The sequence below is a fragment of the Gordionus sp. m RMFG-2023 genome, chromosome 3 (assembly GCF_954871325.1).
Source record: "Gordionus sp. m RMFG-2023 chromosome 3, tfGorSpeb1-WG-v2, whole genome shotgun sequence".
NCBI lineage: Eukaryota > Metazoa > Nematomorpha > Gordioida > Chordodea > Parachordodidae > Gordionus > Gordionus sp. m RMFG-2023.
This window is the reverse complement of record NC_088777.1, coordinates 30,058,460-30,080,793: the sequence shown is the minus strand read 5'-3', so window position 1 is coordinate 30,080,793 and position 22,334 is coordinate 30,058,460. Positions and strand designations below refer to the sequence as shown.

The following is a 22,334-nucleotide window of genomic DNA, read 5'->3' as shown; positions in this document are numbered from 1 at the left end:
TAATTAATATCAATTTTTTACCCTTTGCGATTTATATCTTTTGCGTGATTTTAAAATTTATTTATTATTTGTAATTTAATTCCTTGATTTAGAAATAAATCACATAATTAATTGGTGTATCCAAATCTAGAATTTTAAAAACTCAATATTAAATATATTTACATTTTTTTGTTAAATCCTTCTAGTTTTTTTTTGAATTTAATAAATAAAATAACTCTAATTTTATTATAAATTTATATGACTCTAAAATAACTCTCTAATAGTATTTAATTATATATATATATATTTAATTCCTCCGATTATATAATATATTTTTGCTATTTAGTCTACTTTATTTCATAATTATAACAAATGATTTATCAATCTTATAATTTTTATAAAATATTCTCCTAATTTTATTAATTCCAACAATCTTGTCATAATTTTAATAATGAATACAAAAACATTCGTTTCTTTTTTTGTTATTACTAAACCTTCCGCGCCGATTATCATATAAAAATCAATATCAACAAAAATCAATATTATTACTAACTAAATATATATTTATAATAATTGACATCTATCAATCATTTAAGAATAATAGTTTAAATATATATAAAATATATTATATATATATATATAAAATATACATCACGACCGCCCTAAAAAAACCAAGACGGGGTAATAAAAAAAAACGTGTGAAATTAAATTTTTTACATTTATAAGTTTTCTTTTTCTTCCTTCAACATTTCATCTTCCTCAGTATCCATAGGATTGAATCTCTTTTGCACCTCAATTTGGTTAATCACTTTAGCTATAGTTGATCCTACTTTGATGGAATTCCGGCTTGTATTGGGTATTTTTCCATAATATTTATATTTATTTTCCATAGGTGAATTTGTTCCTACCACTGTCTTAACTTGTATATCATTTGCTCCTTTAAACTTTCCATCATAATTATGCTGTGGCCATGGTCTATTCCCATATTGTCTTTGACGAGATTCCATCTCATTAATCTTGTTATAATTACAATAAGCATCCTCCGGCTTTATCTTATAATTTTTTTCCCATAAGCTACTAGTCCCAGGAGTCTCCTCTATTTCACTAAGAGGTTCCTCCCTATCGTGACCTTGTAGAATATGTACAGGAATACTACAATTTTTTATGAAGTGTCCATAGGACTGGTACCTAAAACATCTCTTATAAATATCCGCTTTATCCTTTTTAATGAATAATTTCTTCTTTTTAACTATTTTCACATAAATAATTTGATCGGCTGTTTCAATTTTGTAATTCATCACGATATATATATTTCAATATATATATTTTTTTACTTTTAAATAAATATTTTTTTTTTAAAAAAAAAATTTAAATTTTTAAATTATAATTACTGAATTTTTTCCTTTTTAAATATTTATAATTTGTAAATTACCCTTCTGTAATTTTTAAATAAAAACAATTATAAACAACACTCATGTTATTTATTTATATTTTTTTTATATGTTACTTTTTAATTTGCTTAAATGAAAAAAAAAATCACTAATTAATTAACATTTTTTTAACATTTTTAATACCCCTATATAATTCATATATAACATTAATTTCTCCATTTTCTATAATACACATTATTTATATTTTTCCCTTATGTGAATTATACAAAGAGAAAAAAAAACTTTTCATGAAAACACCACTCATGTTTTTATTTCACAAACTAAATATTTTGTTTCTTTTTACTTTTATTTCCATATAAGACATTTTGTTTCTTTTTACTTTTCTTTCAATATTAAACATTCTCTAACTTATCATTAAAAACAATTTTTTTTTTTACAATCAATTCATAACACATGTTAATTTAAAAAAAACTCATATTTTCCTCGAAATTTATATTATAAAGTTTCCATTATCTACTATTATTCTCCCAATAATTAAGAATTTAGAATCACTATATCTAAATTATAAGAGTATTATAAATTTTTTATAAAATGTAAATATATACCTAGCGTAGATTTCCCATAAATCTGCATGTTCAAAAAAATTTTTTTTTTATTCACTTTTCTCTAAAATGATAAGTATTTTATTTTATATTAATTTCTTCTCAGTTTATTCACCTTTTTGCTATACATATATTTTTAATTATCTAATTTATATTTCTCATTTATACTTAATTGTATAAATTTAACTCTAAATTGTTTAAGTACAAAGTAAGTTTGTTCTAAAGATTTATAGGAACTTTGTTTCCGGTCTTTATGGACAAATTTATTATTATTTTTTTTTAATCATATACCTTAATAAAATCATTATGACGTACTCCCACAGTACCATCATCAAACTTTATATTACACAATTTATTCCCAATATTATCCAAAATAATACCTTTTTCCCATTTTTTTTTATGGTCAAAAATTCTTCCCCAAATAATTTGACCTACAGGAAATTTTATATTGCTTTTTCCATAAGATTCTAAATTATCGATCTCTTTTGATTTAAGAAAATCTAAAGGTAATCTGGTTCTTCTACCCAAAAATAATTCAACATTTTTATTCACTATCCATAAATCTAAAATTATAGGAATCTCATGGAAAATAACATCCCACTGAGTTCTACCCAAAACTTTGATTTCAGATCCATCAAATTGTTTTATACACATATTTTGTCTCTCAACAATACCATTCGGCCAATATTTATAAAAATTTTCACTAGACATTATTGAAATACTTGCCCCAGTATCAAATAACATTTCAACCATTTGTCCACCAAATTTTAAATTAATATGAGGACATGAACTCTGTTCTTTTTCTCCCTCAGTTATTAAATTTTTAGGCATTTTAATGAGTTGAATAACATTTATTTTAATCTCATTGTCAATATAATTAATATTCATACCTAAATTCATCACAGAATTTAAAAGTCTCTGAATTTCATTTTTGTTTTTATTTAAAATTTCCCCTGGATATATATCACTCATTTGATTGCAATAATCCTTTTTATTCAGATTATTGTTTAATTTAAAATTTTTTATTTCACCAAAATGACAATAAAAATTTCCAACATTACAACTCTTTTTATTCAAGTTAAATTTCAATGTATAATCCTCATTCCCATGATGATTATCTATTTTAATATATATATCCACAAAATTTTTAATAAAATTATATATATCACAAAATTTAATATTTTCAAAAATTAATTTATCTATTTTTATATGATTCTCTTTCAAATCATATAGTCACTGTAATCCACTCACACTTTGAATACAATTGATAGCAATGTGTCCCATTTCTTCACATCGGAAACACATTCTATCATGATCTGTATTATAATTTTCAATTTTATCCACATTTTTAATAATAGGATTTTGTATATTTCTAACCACCGGTTGTAACACTACCGATGTTCTTTGCGGAAATCCACTTTTAAAATTGGCTTCTTTCACCATGCAATTTCTTTTTATATGTCCTACAAAACCACATCTATGACACACTATGTCATTTTTTTCACTTGGTTTTGCATTACCATTCTCATTTATTTTTCGGTCTCTTGAATAACAATTTTTACCGATATGTCCTCTTCTTCCACAGAGTTCACAACTTTCAATTATATTATTATTTTTAATTTTTAAGTTGGACACATCTTTGGACAAATTTTTCATATTTTCTTTCATTTCTCTAATTTCACTTAAAATTATAGATTCCTCAGTACTTTGTCTCAAAGTATTATCTTTATTATAATTTTTTACAATTTCAACAGGTTTCTCAATTAAAACCTCTGAAATTTTTTTTTTAAATTCAATCACTATTGAATTTAATTTTTTATTGATATCCTCTGATATATTATTATTCTGAGGTAAATTAAATACTTCACCAGTATCTAATATTTCCTCGGATTTTTCCTCCGGCATAATATTCTTTTTATCATTTATTTTTTTTATTTCTAACAAAATTAAATGTAAGCTATTTTGGATATCCTCAGAAACATCTGGAGATTTCACCAAAATTTCAGAAATTAAATTTTCAGCATTAGTATTTTTTATATCATTTTCTTTATTTTTAATAGATCTTCTTTTTATTTTCTTAATTGCATGTTTCATTGTAATCAAAGTTACATAAAACACAAAAAAATTACTGCAGTAATGATATTATTAGTTACATCCACTTTATTAAACTTTGAATTAAATATTTTATTAAAATGATCCTTATAATTCTGCATTTTATCAAAATCAGGCTTACGATGAACAGTAACAAAAGAAAAAGCCATAATTTCATTAATTATCCAAAATTTAAATTTTTATCTATATTTTTCTAATTTTAATCCAAAAATCCTACTATTGCGTTGTGTAATTTAAAAATCAAATAAAAAAAATTTTCTTACTTTTAAATATCCAGAATCCACTATAATTTTGAGGAACCCGGTCCTAGAAAATATTTCATATAAAAATATCATATCATATCATATCATATTATACACTGGGGAGACATCCCACAATTAAGTGGGCACTCCACCACCCCATAGAGGGCGTCTCCAGTGCAGTGAATTTGCATTCACCGTTTGGCAGAAAATTTACCCTACTGTCTGGGTCCCGTTTAATTTGAGTGGGATGACGGGTACCACTCGTGGATAAGCCAGGATCCACAAAGTTGACAGTAATTTACCCTACTGACAGGGTCCCGTTTAATTTGAGTGGGATGACGGGTACCACTCGTGGATAAGCCAGGATCCACATTGTAAATAATGTTTATTTATTAAAAAAGATAAGATAGGAATATGTATTAGAAAAAAGGGGGGGGGATGATTAAGGAGTAAAGAGGAAGAAGAATTAGTTTTTGTAATTTATTTATTTTATTTTTTTTGTTTTCTCTTTTTTTTTTAAATATTATTGGTAATAAGAGATTCTTGTGTTAAAATAATGTTAATATCATATTGATCAAGGAGTTTCCTAAGTATAGTTGTTTTTGAAAGTAGGCCAGGAATGTTGTAGGAGTAGATTGTTAGATTTTTGAAAATTGACATAATATAAATTTTAAAGTAAATTGTAAGATAAATTTGAATTTTGAAATAGAAAAAAAATATATAAAAATATCAACAAAAATCAATATTATTACTAACTAAATATATATTTATAATAATTGACATCTATCAATCATTTAAGAATAATAGTTTAAATATATATAAAATATATTATATATATATATATGAAATATACATCAATAAACATTTGATAAAATTATTAAAATAAAGTTATGAAATAAATATTTTTTGAAATATTGGACAACTTCTATTAAAAATTTTGTTATGCCATTGAAACTATAAAGTTATCAGTTTAATTTTACATGGAAAACTTTACGACTAATATCAAATTCGTTTCAGCAAAAAAATAATTAACTGAATTTTTTCTCCATGGGCTCGAACCTGAAAACTTGCAGCGCTTCAGATCTTAACCTCTGTGCCACTCCTGCCATTCATTGTCGCTTTAAGTTAATGTTTAACATAGGCTCAACTAATTAATTCAGCCACTAGTTACCTTTGAATATAAAATATTATATAATAATCTTACATGTAAAAATAAATTAGTGGTTATATATAGTGACGCGTTACAACATTAACGTCATTACTAAAGGCCTTAATTTTTCCCAAAAAATCAGGAAACGCCCGCCGTTACTATTAAGTAACGTATTAAAGTAATGCGTTACTTTTTACTTTATATTTTATCATTATTATATTGTAATTAATCATTTTAGCTTTATTATTGTTTAATTTTTATGGCTGCAACTTTTATTAGTGGTATCTTCAATTATATTAGAAAGTAATGTTAGTGAAGATAATATTATATGAATTACCCAGGCAAAATGAATAAATGAAACATTAGATTCGTTTTTGAGAAAAGCTAGTGATAAAAATTAGACATTTATGGAAGAAATGAGTGCCAAGACTCATTTCTAAATTAAGAAAAATTTTTTATGATAATAATATGTGACGACTCCAATGCAAAATTTCCTTGAGAAAAGATATACATCTTTAAAAAGAAGTCGAAACAATTTCCAAACATTAAAACTATATTAATAAAATATAATTCACTCCTAACATCCTAAGCATCATCTATTGATGAACAGGTGTTCACTACAGCAAAAGCGGTTACGAGATATAAACAATTTTAAAAAACTTATAAAAACAATCATCAAAGTCGTTAAAAAAAATTACCTTATAAAATTCTATCAGACTATTTATTTATTTGAATTTTAGGATTCGTGTAAAATATATATCCATTGATGGAATAGGAAAAATTCAATTATTTTACATAGTAACGATTTCAGTACTTTTTTAAAATAAAATATTGTTTCAAAAATCATCGTAATGGCCTTATTTTAAAAAATATATAATGGAAGCAATAAAGTTCCTTTTTTTGAATAACATCGACAGTTCTAAAATAAATTCATTATAAAAAAATTTATTTTTTCCAATCCTTAAATACTTGGGCCAAAACTCAGGCCATGGAAGGCTTGAAGCTATCCCTAGTGCCATCTCGGTATTTTGCTATCCGCCGAGGAGCTAAGGGTGACCAAAAGATATAGACTTGGCTTTGACCTATGTCTACCCCATATATGCAAAGGGTGCAGGAAAGAGTCCGACTCTAAGGTCAGACATGGTCTACGCTGTTTCCGGTTCAGTCGATATGAGGCTATTAACTCTATAACCTCGAATAAATTAGGTTGGCTAACTACCATAATCTTCTGGGACCCGTCCATCCCTATCTAATGGAAAAAGACCAGATGGGCTCACAAGCATTCCTTGGTTTAGAGGAAAACACCTTTGGGATTTCACTTGTGTCTCCCAATTTTCTTCTAACCCAAACATTGATCCGATTATTGTAGCGGAAAGGTCAAAAATTAGAAAGCATCACGACTTTTCTGATTTTCACTTTATCCCAATAGTTATTTCTACCAATGGGTCCCTAGTCCCCTTAGGCTATCATTTTTTAAGATTTTAGGTTAAAAAAATTTCTCAAATTAATGGCGAGCATGGATCCTCTTTTAAAATGTTACAATCAATCCAAATTGCTGTATTTCGAGGCAACTATTAAGAGTCCTATTTTTGATCCCACCCCCCATGTTTTAAAATTTATTTATTCTTTTTTAAATGATATTTTAATATTCTTTTAATTATTTTTTTTTAAAAAAAATTTCTCTAAAATGTAATTATAATATAGATTTATATATCATGCTATTTATAAATAAAGAGAATTAAATATTTTTAAAAAAATGTATGCAAAATAATTATTCGAAAAGGTATATTATCGATATTAATATTATTTGAATTTGAAATTCCGAAAGTAAAAAAATCAATAATTGGAATGATTTATTCTTATTCAACAAATGTGAGGTAATCAATCAAACAAGAAAAAAATCTTAAAAATATGGAAAAAGACACTAATGTTTTTGAAATGTAGCGAGCTATAATAATAAATGTAAAATTTGCTTTAATGTTACAAAAATATAAAATATATATAATTATTTTTTCCCAATACGAATACGTATTTTATACATAATTTTTTTTAAATTTGGGAGACAATGGTAAGCCATGTCGTTCTCGCAAAATTATTTACTAAAGGTGGACTTGGAACATTATAGTAAGAGATTGAAGAAATAACAACGTATAATCAATTATCAAAACATATTCTAAAGAATCTCACACAATTTTTTGATAATCTACAGTCTATATCCAATCCAAATATAAAATATTCTATAAAATTAAATGCAGTAATTTAAAAGTGCGTTATAAAACATTTTTAGAACAAGTTGAGTAATGCCAATTTTTTAATACATAAATTTTTAAATTTGAAGCTTCCAAAGTAGTAAAATAAAAATCTATTTAATCGACTTAATTAAGAAATAATAATAAGATAAGGTATTATAATTTTTTTTATAAAAGATTGTTAAAAGAATATAATATCTAATAAACAAATTAGTATCTTATTTTTAAATTGTTAGTAAGATATAATTTACAAATCCATTTTCAAATGTAATGACTCATTCATTTTTTTTGCCTTAGACCCCTTTGTTCTCGCTTCCGCAAATTAGAAGTGAAGACAGATAAAATAATCTTTTCCGCAATCCAAGGGGATAAATAATAAGCCGTTTTATTGAGGAGAGCCATAAGAGAGTGAGGCCAATACCCGAATGTAACGGTTTGCAGTCCCACCATTTTCAAGCTATTTTGGACGTAAACTTCTGGACTGGGATGTAATAAAGTTACCTAATAAAAATATAATATAAGAAAGTAAGGAATTTTTAGAATTAGGAGAGCTAGTTAGAAACCGTAAAATAAAAAAATTTCGATTTAAAACTTTTCTTATTTTTCAGATTCATGTTATTACTGTAAGGTAAATCCCCCAAAGTTATCACGAATTAAACCATGGGTAGCCAAGTATGATTGAATATATAGACAGTATTATATCAAAGACCTGCCAGTCCGAAACTCAACCCTTAAATTAATATTTTTAAAAATCCGGCCCGGGTCTAAAAGTTATTTTTATAAAACCAGCATTGAACCGTTAACTAGTTAGAAAATCATATAAAGGATCATTTAATCATTTGCTGCTTATAATTTTAATTTGCCTTTAAAACAACCAGTGTCAAACAGAGCCGTAAAGCCAAAATGACTCTTAATAATTTTCCGAACCTTGACCAATATAAAAAAATCTCAAATAGAAAGGACCGAAGTGAACCATATCTTTGAACAGGTTTAAACCACTTTATAAAATTATATTATCATAATTTTAATATTATTATTTCTTATTAAAATAAAGAGATTCAACTAGTTTAATTTTTGTTTAGTTTTTATTTAATGATCTTTACCAGATTAATGTGAGTCCGAGGACCCAAGGTAAGGGTTCTAACTTAGTCAAAGACTACATTAATTAAATTTTATTCTGATTTCTCCCCATCTTTCCTTTCAAGCTAAAAAAATTTATATTTTAATATAATTTTTTTTTCTTCTTAAAAATTTTCTGTTTTTTGAGTCTTTATTATCTTTTTTCAAATCAGCTTAAGTTAGTAATAAGTAATTAAAATAGTTTTTATTATTAAATTTTATTTTTACAAAATAAAATGAAATCTACCGATATGGAACTGAACCGTTCTACATCCTAGAAACAATTTGTAAAATTGTTATAAAACAATCAAATATCATAAATCCGAACCGAGCTTAGAAATATTTTTTTTTAAATCTAGGCCGGGTTTAAAAATAAAAATTCTGGGGAAGGGTCTTGAGACTTTTTCTCACAAATACTAATATTTTATGTAATTCTACATTTTTTCTTTTTTAAAAAAAATACTCTTTTAAGTTTGGTCATCTTGGTAACGACGAAGTATGGCATCACTGTTTGGACAATAACTCCTAATAAAAAATTATATATAAATTAAATTTATATTAAACGGTTATATTTATACAGTTTTTCGCTAAGAATTTTTTTTCTTTATTGCTCAGTCAGAAATTAAAATACTGAAAGCTACAAATTTAGACTAATTTTCTCCAATTTTTTTTAAAAAAATCAAGTAAAAGGAAATATTTGTTTTAAAAATATGATTTTCTTTAAAGAAAAATTTAATTTCTCAGGAAAAAATATTAAATATCATAAAAAATAGAAAAACCAGAGTTTGGAACCAAAACCTCCGAACCGGGAAATAGGAACCGGAATCAGAACTTATAATCCATAGTTAAAATATATAGGCACCGAAATCAGGGCCCATTTGAAATTTCCATGAACCTGTTCTGGAACAGATTCTAATAAAAATGCAGGTAATTTACATAAATTGTTCAAAATGTTGTGATTCATTCTAGAGTTTATTTGTAAATATTTTTATTTACTTTAACAGAGTTTGGAACCGGAGCCTTTGAAATCATTAAATCTAAGAGTAAGAACCAAAATGCAGAACTCTTCTCTCAATATTTTAGGAACCGTAATCAGGGGCGAACTGCTATAAGACCAGGTGAGCATTTTGCCCACGAGGCCGCGAGAAAATGTCGATTTTTGAGCCGATCAGAGGAAAATATCAAAAAAGAGGCCGATTATAAATAAAAATATTATGTTCATATTATTTTCTCTTTATTTATAATTTTAATGCATAAAATATCAATAACATCGCTAACGCTTTACATCATTGCTATTTGCTTTTTTTTCAAATGACGTGAAAACGCTTCCGTTTGAGTAGAGTGAAAGCTAAGTTTTGATTAATTTATTATATTATATTTTCATACATTGATTTATTATAGAAATAATAGAGCCAACATTTGTGATTGTAATTCTTGTTCTTAATTCATTGAAATTAAATAAAACCCAGGTATAATAATTATAATAAAATTAATTTTTGATCAATTTAATTTTCTAATGTTTCTTTTTAATATTAATTAATTGATTGTTAATTTATGTTATTTTATTACTAACTAAGCTTAACGATAGATTGTTAAAATGATTCCAACAATTTACTTATCATTTGGAAAAATTTTCAGTAAAATTTATCGTACAAACCAAATATAATAATCAACTTTATATAGCTATTTTTAAACTTATTTATATGATCATTGAATTGAGATGTATGTAAAAAGTCAAAAGTAAACAACTTATTTATATTTCATAACCTATAGACAGTAATGTTTATTACTGGCTGGTTCATCAGATTTTTATAAAAATAAGTAATTTTATTTGAATTTCCAGTTCACATCTTGAGATATTTTTTTTAGCCTTAAGTTATAAATTAATAATAGTAATTAATGCAACATCATATGAAAGGACTAAAATGATGACTTTATCTTATATTAAAATACAATTCTTTAAAAAAATTATATTAAATTTAATTTTACACTCATCTTGTTTATATTTATCATGGGTAGTGTACACAATATATTATTTTTAGTTAAATTGATATTTTTAAATATCATGCATAAAAATGCCAAAGGAAATTTAAAGGTGGAGCTGAAAAATTAAGAGAAAAAAATCTGCTGGTCTCAAAGTAGCTGATACTGATCCAAAACAACTTAAATTATCTTTCTTATATTAATCAATATCAAGTATTTCTAATACTATTACTTCATGTAAAAAAAACTATTATTTTAGGAATATCAACCACTGCCTCCCATTCACATTTACCTGAACAACTACATTGTCTGCAACGTCTTCATTTATTATTGCATCAATTCAAACATTGCCACACACACCCACATAAAACTATATTATCCACTATTACAGCAGATAAATCATTCACATACCCTGAAAATACATTATCTACAATTACAGCAATTCCATCTTTATTATCCTCATACTTGTCAGAAGCAACTACATCAATAATGCCTTCAGATATTTCACAAAGTGGATTATTGATATCGGAAACAATTTCACCATGTATAGAAATATTAACGTCACATTCATCTGTAACAATTTCACTTTTAAATAGCTCCTTCCCAGATATGCCACAAATCTATTTAGGGGATCCTACAGTATCTCCTTTAGAATTGGATATGCATATACATGAAAATTTTAAGTGGCAATTAACAGCTACTAAACCTCAAAAACTTAAGTTTTTAATGCAACATCCTATACAACCAATAAATAGTAAATATGATAAATTATATTGACGAATAGTAATAAGAAATACTTAGAAAATGGATTACAATAAAACTAATATGAAATAAAGTCAAAGTTGTGTCCTGATCTATCTGCCTGTGCGAAAACACTTTCATAACAAGCTCAACAAATTTTCGACATATGCATTCAATAATTAAAATTCAAGAGTTGCAGTCGAGGCCTACCTCACAGCGTCAAAAAACAAGTCATTTGGTAATTCAATGTGATAAAATATTAAATGAAAATAATTGACAAATTTATAACAATGTCCACATAATAAAACAAATATTCGAGATAATAAAGGTTTTTAGGCAAACAAAACTTACCCTACAGAGCATATGCTACTGAAACACTTAGCCATTTTAAAAATTTGAATTTGATTCATGGAAATTTCCTGAAAATGATTCGTATTATATCAAAGAATGATCAAATACTCAGAGATCATTTAGAGAAAGCTATTTTAAAGAACACACCTAGAAAAGAAAAGCTCAAATTCTCTGACAAATCAAAATCGAAGGGAAGAGGTTCTCTAAAAACCTTATAATCAAAAACAACTGTAAACAAAGTTATTGATGTTGTTCTTGATCAAATCAGGATTTAATAAAAAAGAAGATATTAGCATTTATGATCAACAACCATTTGCCTAAGATACATATGTAATGGCAAAATAATAGAAAGGCGTTTCGCACTTACAAACAAACTCTTCTGGAAAATAAATTTTTGATATCTTAGGTGAATGTCTTTTAAAACATGAAATTCAAATGAGAAATATAATTGGAGAATCATTTGATGGTGGTGCAAATATGCGGGGTGGATTTGTTGGGTTGCAAGCTCTTATTAGACAAGAGGCTCCAGGTAGTTTGTATATTTGTTACAGTAACAATTAAATCTCTGTATAAGTGATTTGTGCGTTAATATTGAAAACAAAAATTAATTTGGATTATTAAACAGACAAGCAACTTTCTTTGGTGAATCATATAAAAGAATGGATGCTTGGGTGAAACAGGATAATTTATCTGCCAGAATTAGTTGAGAAAGCTGCAAAAAATATGTGGTGGGCACGTGAAAAGCCCTTAGATGGATATATGGTAAAGAGAACTTGCTCCCAAAAACGGTAAGTGCACTTGAATTTATAATAGATAATAAATCATTTGAGGCCAAAACTTCATCAGTAGCGAAGTCATTGATCGATAATTTATGTAAATTTAAGACTCTAAGTACAGCTATAATATATCTGGAAATTTTTAAAATAATGGGGCCATTGTTATTATAACTTCAAACTAAAAATTTAGATATTTTGTCAGCATGGAAAATGATAGAAAATGCTAAGTCTTCTGTATCAGAGATAACTATTACATCGATTTAAAATAAAGCAATAAAAATGGCTTCTAATTTAAATGAAACACTTTCATATTTAAAGCTCCCGAAGAATATCTGGGTACAGACTGCTCTGCCAAAAAATCGAATAGGACGAGCGAAGAGAATAAAATGTGACGAAGACCTAGATGAATGTCCTAAAAAATCGATTGACCTTTATAGGGTCGAAGTATTTCGTCCTATAATTGATAAAATTATAAACAGCTTGTCGGAACGATTTTCTATGAATAGAGAGCTTATTTTGAATGTGCAATATTTGCATCAATGTTTGATGAATAAATAGTAAAGGTATTTCTGAAAAGGCCTTAGAAAAACTGGCACAATTGACAAATATATTGAGTGTAAATTACGTAACGAATTGTGTTCATTTGCCAGTCAGGCGCGTACGCAGGAATTTGGTCTGGGGGGGGGGGATAATAAATTTTTTTAAGAAATAATATTTTTAATTAAAAATACTAAGCATAAATTTATTAGGATTAATAACTTTTCTAATACACAATTTTAAACTAATGTGAATTAAAAAAATTATATATATAAACCGGCATTTAAATGTGAATCTTAAAATATAAAGTGAATATAACCCACGATATGAATCACTTAAATGACCCAAAATTGAAATTTGAATTTTTTGAGCTTTTAAAATATATAAAGTATAAAAAATTTAAATGTTGTAAATAAAAATTAATACACAAAGTTTCTTAGGAATAATTGTATTTTGTATGTTTTGAGCTAATTTTTCAATTATCAATCCTTGCTTGGCGTTAAATGTCTATGAATATTCAAAAGATCCAAATCATTCAATCTACTTTCAGATGTTGTATTTCATAGGTATGTTTTTCACAGAATTGCAGGCATGGCCCCCGAGCCGGACCGTATTTTAATTTTTTTAAATATACCCGGGCCGGGCTCGTAATTTTTTTTAACACCCGGGCTGGGCCTGAAAATTTTTTAAGAAAAAATATCCGAGCCGAGTTGTATATTTTAAAACCAAATATTTGAAATCGCCATTATTAGCTATAAATATCAAAAATAAATATAATTTATTTTAAAAAATTCGGGCTGGGCCAGCCGGGCCGGGCCTGAAAATTTTTTTAAAAAAAACTCGGGCCGGAAAAAATTTTTAAAAAAAATCTGGGCCTGGTCCTGCAAATGGTACCTCTGCAAGGCTCTGTTATTCTTCTTAAAAAAGTGAAGGTTCTCTCATTAGTTTACTAAGGAGCTGCTAATATATATATAACCATTTTAATAATTGGGAGTATAATCTAAAATGTGTTTGAAATAAAAGCATCCATAGCATTTTTTGGGACTGTATCAACCATAGTTAATCTTTTAATCATAGTTATTCAGCTAATAAGGCATCATAAGATATTTTAACATCTTCATGATAAAAATATAACAAATATTTATATTTTTTTTCTATCACCATATGAAAAAGGTTGGGAGAGGGGACATTTGTTTTATAATACTCTTCTACTGATCCTATATTAATGTTTTGATGATGAGCTTGCTTGCTGCAAGTCGAGGGGGACAAATATTTAACACGTATAGCTCTGCTTTTGACTCAACAATAACATATAAAATATAAAATTCTTCAACAGCACTAGCTCTATTTCCTTGAGTTCTAATAAAATGCTCTCCGCTATTCTCATCTTCTTAATCAAGTCAATGTTATGTTTTTGAAAAGTATTACATAAAATAGTTGTATAATTAAATAATACATTCTAATGAGAAAAAAAATTTTGAATAAGTATTGAATCCAATAATTTTCTTGCTTCTGAGGAAATATTTCTTTCAAGCCATTGTGATATTTCAGTAATAGCATTAATAATCAGCTCTTCTAACTCCAAAATAGCTGTTACTGTGGCGGAGACTCGATCTCGTTGGACAAGCTTGCAATTTTTTTCTCCCTGTTGGACAAGGAGTTTCAGAGATAATTATTATTTTATTAGAAATTTAGATAAATATTACGCCACTAAAATTTGAAAATAATAGGTAAATTACGCCAAGGAAAACTTGAAATCGAAATTGATTGATAAAATAACTTAGTAGATGAATGTGATAAATAAATGTAATTAAATATATATATATGTATATATGAGATAAGAATAAATATTAACAAATATAAATTAATATTAACAATAATATTTTTGAAAAATATAATCCGGCATCTGCATTTTTTGGCTTTGGGGGGGGGGGGATTTGTCCCTCTGCCCCCCCCCCGCTGCGTACGCGTCTGTTGCCAGTGTATTTAAAGATTTAATTATGAATTAAATGAGACGGACGATGATATAGTATGTACAAGTGAGGAGTCAAATGAAGATGGAATATTACAATATGATAATTGTTCTAATATGTATAAAATATATATATATATAAGCCTCAAATGTCAATCAGATGGATTGTAGACATCTGATTGGAGAAAAAAAATTATTATTATTTAATGTAAAAAAAATAATAATTATTATAATAATATATTTTTTTGAAGATATATTTTTTTTGAATTATTTATTATTAAAAATTTTTGAAATTTAAAAGTAAAGAAAAATTATGATTTTTTTTTCTCCTCGTGATTTATGAAAAAGTGATATAATAAAATTGTTTAAAAACTTCATTTGTATTTTGAGAACTTCAATTTTTGAGAACTTCATTTTTAAAAGAAAACATCGAGTAATCGCAATATTATAGCATTTTCTTTTGTATAATTCGGATAACATATTCAGGAATCAAAGGATTATTCTTTTTGTGTTTACTTAAAAAGTGTTGCCGTGACCAGGATTCGAACCTGGAAATTCAAGGGTATTCATTATTATAAGGTAAAAAAAAAAACTCCTTTTTATTTTACATATTATATGTTACCTTAGGACACAACGCAATAATAACGTTTTTGTTGTTTAAATTATTTAGGCCAAAATTTTAATTTTCCATTAAAAATGGCTTATATTTTTTTTTTCGCTAGATTTGCGCAAATTGTGCGATTAAATTTTCTTGATACTTTGGACACAGCCTAACAAAATAGTTTGTATAATATAATATAACTTTTTGTAATAACGTAATTTTAAATTTCGTAATATGCGATGGTTGTGTATTTCGATAAGTATTCTGAGCCACTTTTATTAATAAAATTGCCATCTTTAAGGATATGGGTTATAAAATCTTGTATCAGAACCTTAATGAATTGGATATAGGTCATCACTTAGTTGCATTAGGATTAATAATTCTATATTTAATATATATACTTTTGAAATTGTTATGTGGAAAATGTACTTTGGTTGCGACCAAGGTATATGGTAACTGGAAAAAGGCTCTGGTGTCTGCTAATTGTTTTAAGAGAATTTCGGACTTGGAAAGTAGTTTAAATGGAATTTTAAATGAAATCAAGAACGGCAAACCAGGAATGGTTGAAACGATGAAAGATAATAACGATGATCGTTTGGAATTTGTGGAGAGATTAGTGGTTATCCTCCAGGAATTAAAAGATATAAAAGAATCTATTAAAGATATTTATAGTGATATATCCAGGTTGATTAGTATGAATAATCAAGGGGATAAGAAGCAATTCGGTGATAGAATTATTTCGAATGGAAAGAGTTTTCCAAAGATTATTGCTGACATAATTTGTAATCGGTGCGGTTACAAGGGTCATTATTCTAAAACCTGTATTGTAAAGGAACAGAATTTTAGAATGGGTTTTCCATTGCAAAGATCTAGTGGAGAAAATTCCAATGTAAGGAAGATTTCAGGCCTAGATGTAAATAAAGTTGATTCGTTGAAATTGAATTTGGATGGGTCTCGTATATGTTTTAAATGTAAAGGGACGGGACATATAGCTATAAATTGTGATTTACACTGACTATATGATAGCAAATGTAATCATATAGCAGTTAAAATACAGGGAAATAAAAATTTTAGGAAAGTATATTATAATAATAAAAAGAGATGGGATTCTCATAATTTTAATGGTTTTAATGAAAATGTTTGTTATCATGAAGATAAAGTTAAAACGTTTGATTATAGTTTTAATGTGAATATAATGAAAAATAATGCTTTTAAATGGGAAAAATTTCCTGGGAGCATTGTGAAATATACAAATAGAAAAAATGTTGATAATTTTAAATGGGAAAAATATCCTCGGGATATTATTTAAAAATATAGTTATATTAGTAAAAAGCCTCGAAATTCCGAGTTGAATTTAGGAGGAAATTTAAATTCTAATGAAATGCATATTTCAGAGGGAACGATCAGCCCCTTAAAACTTGTGAAATTTTAAGGACTGATGGAATAAATAGACTGGGTCAATGTCCTAGGGTTAACTTGAGAATTGACTGCAGGTATATTGATATGCTATTTGACACTGGTGCGAGCATTTCGATAATGTCTTGTGAAAATTTTTATAAATATTGGCCTAATGGCGTGATTATTAAGGAAAATATGTGTTTAAAACAGTTCGATGGTTCTGAAATTGAGGTTTTGGGTAAAACTCAATGGTATGTGGTTTTTAATGATACTATCATAAGTTTAAATTTATGGATAGTAGGAAAAGCCGTGGAAACTATTATGAGGTGGGATTGGATTACCACAATTGGACCCTATAATAATAATTGGAATTTATTTATTATTGATAGCGAATTGGCTAGTGATAATGTTAAAAGAAAATTAATGGCGGATAATATCCGAAATGAACTTCAGAAAGAAGGGATATCTAAATTATTGAACGATGGAAACAGGATTGTCGTTAATAATAATTTTATTGAAACTCCCGAAAAAGTAGTGATCAGTTCTGATCATACAGAAATAAATGGTAAAATTGATAGGGATCAATTTATGGAAATGGAAATCGATGGATTAAAGAAGATCGATCTGGCTATACCTATTTTGGTTAGAAAATATGGTATAATTTTTGAAGAAAAATTAGGACGTTTAAATGATTATCAAGTAGACGTTAAGCTTAAAGAGGGTTTTTCACCCATCTTTTTGGCTTGCAGAAGAGTTCCTTTTGAGTGGAAAAGGGAAATCGATGAAGAATTGGATCAATGGGTTAGAGATGGCATCATTATTCTTGTGGAATATAGTGAGTGGGCCACACCATTGGTACCTGTTAGAAAATCGAATGGAAAGTTAAGGTTATGTGCTGATTTCCGTGTAACCTTAAATAGATGGGTAGTGAAGGTAAAATATCCATTGCCTAGGATTGAGGAGATTTTGGCCAGTTTAAAAGGTGCCAAGTATTTTCCCAAAGTTGATTTTTCTTCGGCTTATTTGCAATTGCCTTTGAAAGAAGAAATTCATAAATTATTTACTATAACGACTCCGAAAGGATTATTTGCCTTTTGTAGGCTACCGTTTTGATTAAGTGTGTCAGCGCCGATATTTCAGCGCACTATGGCATCAGTTTTCCAGGGCCTGGAAGGAGTTTATTATTATATGGATGATGTGTTGGTGACTAGTATAACACCAGAGCAACATAATCAACGTTTGGAAGAGGTTTTCAAGCGGATTCGTGATAAGGGTCTGAGGGCCAGCAAGGAAAAGAGTGTTCTTGGGGTAACGGAAGTTATCTACTTAGGACATCGGATAAATGGATAGGAGGTGAAACCTCTGGAAAAATTTAAAAAATATAACGAATATGAATCCGCCAAACAATAAAGCGGAGTTGCAATCATTTTTGGGTATGGTAAATTATTATCATCGTTTTGTGGAGGATTTTGCAAAAGTGGCATCTCCATTGTATGGTTTATTAAAAAAAGGCGTTCATTTTGTGTGGAAAATTGAACAGAAAAATGCTTTTGATATTTTAAAAGGAAAGATTGGTGAGGAACCGATTTTGGTATGTTTTAACAATGATTTAGAGAACATATTGGCAGATGCATCCAACAAGGGGGTTGGAGGTGCATTGTTACATTTAATGGACGGTGTGGAAAGACCCATCATATTTTTTTAGAGAGTTTTCAGGGAAGTGGAAACTAGATATTCGGTTATTGAACAAGAAGCCCTAGCGGTTATCTTTGGATTAACCAAATGTCGTGAATATTTGATCGGTAAAAGATTTATAATTTACACGGATCATAAGCCGTTAATTCATTTATTTAAAAAAGATAATAAAGAGTTAATGCTGTCTCCCCGGTTGCAACGTTGGTTGTTACTGGTGGGAAGTTTTAATGTGGAAATCAGATATCGCAGGGGCAAGAAAAATTGTATGCCTGATATTTTATCTAGGTTAGAATCCAGTGAAGGGGATCTTGACGGTAACAAAAGTATAATGGTGAATGAAGACAGGGTATTAATATGTTCTTTATCACATATGTTAAAGAGTGGTCCTACGAATTAAGAGGATCTTAAAAGTAATACCTTAAGGGATAAGGAATTGGGTCGAGTAAAATTATTTTTGACGGGACAAGAGCCGTGTAAAAATAGTAGTAAAGTTTATAAAAAGATTGAAAAGGAATTGTCCATAGTGGATGATTGTTTAATGCGGGGTAATAGAGCCGTAATTCCGTTGAAATTATAAAGTAGAATATTACGATTGTTGCATGCAGGACATCAGGGTCGAGATAAAATGAAATCTTGGGCTCGTGAGTATGTATGGTGGCCTGGAATGAGCGATGATATTGAAAAGATTACGAGGAGTTGTGTTCCATGTAATTCGTGTGCCGCTATGCCCCGGAAGGAAATAGGCAGTTATTGGCCGAGACCTGAAAAGCCGTGGGAGCGTATTCACGTGGATTTCTTTGACTTAAACAAGAAGTCGTATTTTTTAGTTGTTGATGCATATTCTAAGTGGATTGAATATGAAGAAGTTCATGGATTAACCACTAGAATTGTTATCAAATTGTTACAAAGGTTATGGGCTAGATTTGGGATTCCAAAGACAATAGTGTCTGATGGAGGTCCGGCCTTTGTAAGTGAAAGTTTCAGAGATTTTTGTAATGCATTGGAAATTAAACACGTATTAGCTCCACCATATCATCCCAGTTCCAATGGAGAGGCGGAGAGAATGGTAGCTATCGTGAAAAATTGGATTAAAAAGGCCAAACAAGAAAGTAATGATGTGGATGGCCCATTTATATTATAATAATTCCAGAAACCGAGAGGGAATTACTCCGGTTGAGGTATTTCTGGGAAGAAGGACCAGAATGCCGTTGGATTTCTTAAAATCCAAAGATGGAGCTGGTGTACTTTCGGTTGATAAGATTGTAATAAAATATCCTGTAGGAGAATTATATGGGCCCGTGTGTTTGAAAACAAAGGGAAGAAATAGGAAAAAGGTTGTATAGTAGAAAACCTTGGTTCCAAATTAAATGAAATTTTGCTAATAAATGGAATTACGGTAATCAGACATAATGATCATGTAAGGTTAGGAGAAAGTAAGAAAGGATAAAGATAATATGGAAATGCTTAAACATTAATCTTATCTTATTATTTTTCCAGAATCTTAGATTATTGGAATCATATAGCTTAATATGTTAAAGATGAATAATGAAAATTTATTGTAGCATAATATGTTATATATGAATAATGAAAATATTGATTCTTTTGGGATACTCTGATAACGATACTTGCGTAGTATTGGGAGTAAGATACTATCATAAAGATAGGGGTAGGCTTATTTGTAATTAAGTGTTAATGGAATCCATTAAAGGATGCTTAATTGAAACTTTGAAAAGCCCGGAAAATAAAGGGATTTTTATATTTCGGAGGGAGAACCCAACATCCTATAACTATACGGGATTATAATTGAGTCTCGGGGTATTGAAGGGCAAAGACAATTTTTTTTGTTTTCCCTTGAAGGAAGAGATTCCTTTGATTATTTAATTAATCACGTAATTGATAAAATTAGTGGAGTACAAACAAAATTATATAAATTAATGAATTAGTTGAATACTGAACAACTGGGGGTGTTTTGGTAATTTATGCTTTCGGTTAAATGGTAATAAAGTCCATCGGAGGAAAGTATTTTATTAATTTATTGATTATTTTATATACTCGAGTATCCTCATTGTAGAGTGATAGGAGTATAATATAAGTAATTAAATGGTGTTACGAGGGAATCGTTTGTGAGTATGTTATATACCGAGCAGTTGTTTTTTTTTTCAAGGAAAGAAGAGAAAAAGTTAATTAAAAAATGTAAATTTTTGTGATGGATGGTCAGTGGAAAAAGAAAGTTATATTTTTTTGTTTCACGGACGATTTACTTTGATGTTGCTATGGTTATAAAGAAAAAAGATTCAAATTGTGTTAGACAATAAAAAGACTATAAACTTTGACCTTATGGTTGAACTAAGACTATAAACTTTGACCTTGTGATTGAACCAATGGGATTCAAAAAAGTGAGAAGACAATTCTGGAAAAATTTTCGGTCGTTTCAATTGATGTTATGGAGGGCCAGCGTTATTTAGATCAAGCCAACGATTAAATGCTGACTATTGTTATTCAAGTCAAGCCAACGATTAAATGCTGACTATCGTTATTCAAGTCAAGCTTGTAATCGCATGATGATTATCGGTACAACTAGTAATCAAGTTCAAGAGTATATAAATATGGAGTAAAAAGGGACAACTGGATATCCGTATTTTTCCTTATGAATACATTCTAAAGAAAAAAAATTCTCTTATTATAACAACATAATAATTAATATATATTAAATATTATATTTAATGGTGAGGAATGTCGTTGACCCATAAAGGGGTGACATGTTCTAATATGTAAAAAATATATATATATAAGCCTCAAATGTCAATCAGATGGATTGTAGACATCTGATTGGAGAAAAAAAATTATTATTATTTAATGTAAAAAAAATAATAATTATTATAATAATATTTTTTTTTTGAATTATTCATTATTAAAAATTTTTAAAATTTAAAAGTAAAGAAAAATTTTAATTTTTTTATCCTCGTGATTTATGAAAAAGTGATATAATAAATTGTTTAAAAATTTCATTTGTCTTTTGAGAACTTCAATTTTTGAGAACTTCATTTTTAAAAGATCGAGTAATCGAAATATTATAGCATTTTCTTTTGTATAATTCGGATAACATATTCAGGAATCAAAGGATTATTCTTTTTGTGTTAATACTTAAAAAGTTGTCTTTGGAATCCCAAATCTAGCCCATAACCTTTGTAACAATTTGATAACAATTCTAGTGGTTAATTCATGAACTTCTTCATATTCAATCCACTTAGAATATGCATCAACAACTAAAAAATACGACTTTTTGTTTAAGTCAAAGAAATCCACGTGAATACGCTCCCACGGCTTTTCAGGTCTCGGCCAATAACTGCCTATTTCCTTCCGGGGCATAGCGGCACACGAATTACATGGAACACAACTCCTCGTAATCTTTTCAATCCAGGCCAATAACTCAGAA

At 27.9% G+C, this 22,334-nt stretch overlaps 1 protein-coding gene across 1 annotated transcript in view; it reads right to left on the bottom strand.

Annotated features, from left to right (window-relative positions):
- Positions 1-7,375: 7,375 nt before the first annotated feature.
- The window catches only part of LOC135926015 (very-long-chain 3-oxoacyl-CoA reductase-like), a 54,147-nt gene continuing 39,188 nt past the window's right edge, over positions 7,376-22,334 (bottom strand). The window contains exons 3-4 of the mRNA XM_065461654.1: positions 9,308-9,369; positions 7,376-8,226 (exon numbers count right to left, since the gene is read on the bottom strand). Of these exons, the coding sequence (XP_065317726.1) occupies positions 8,005-8,226; positions 9,308-9,369 (284 nt within the window). The 3' untranslated portion in view covers positions 7,376-8,004. The remainder of the gene's footprint in view (positions 8,227-9,307; positions 9,370-22,334) is intronic.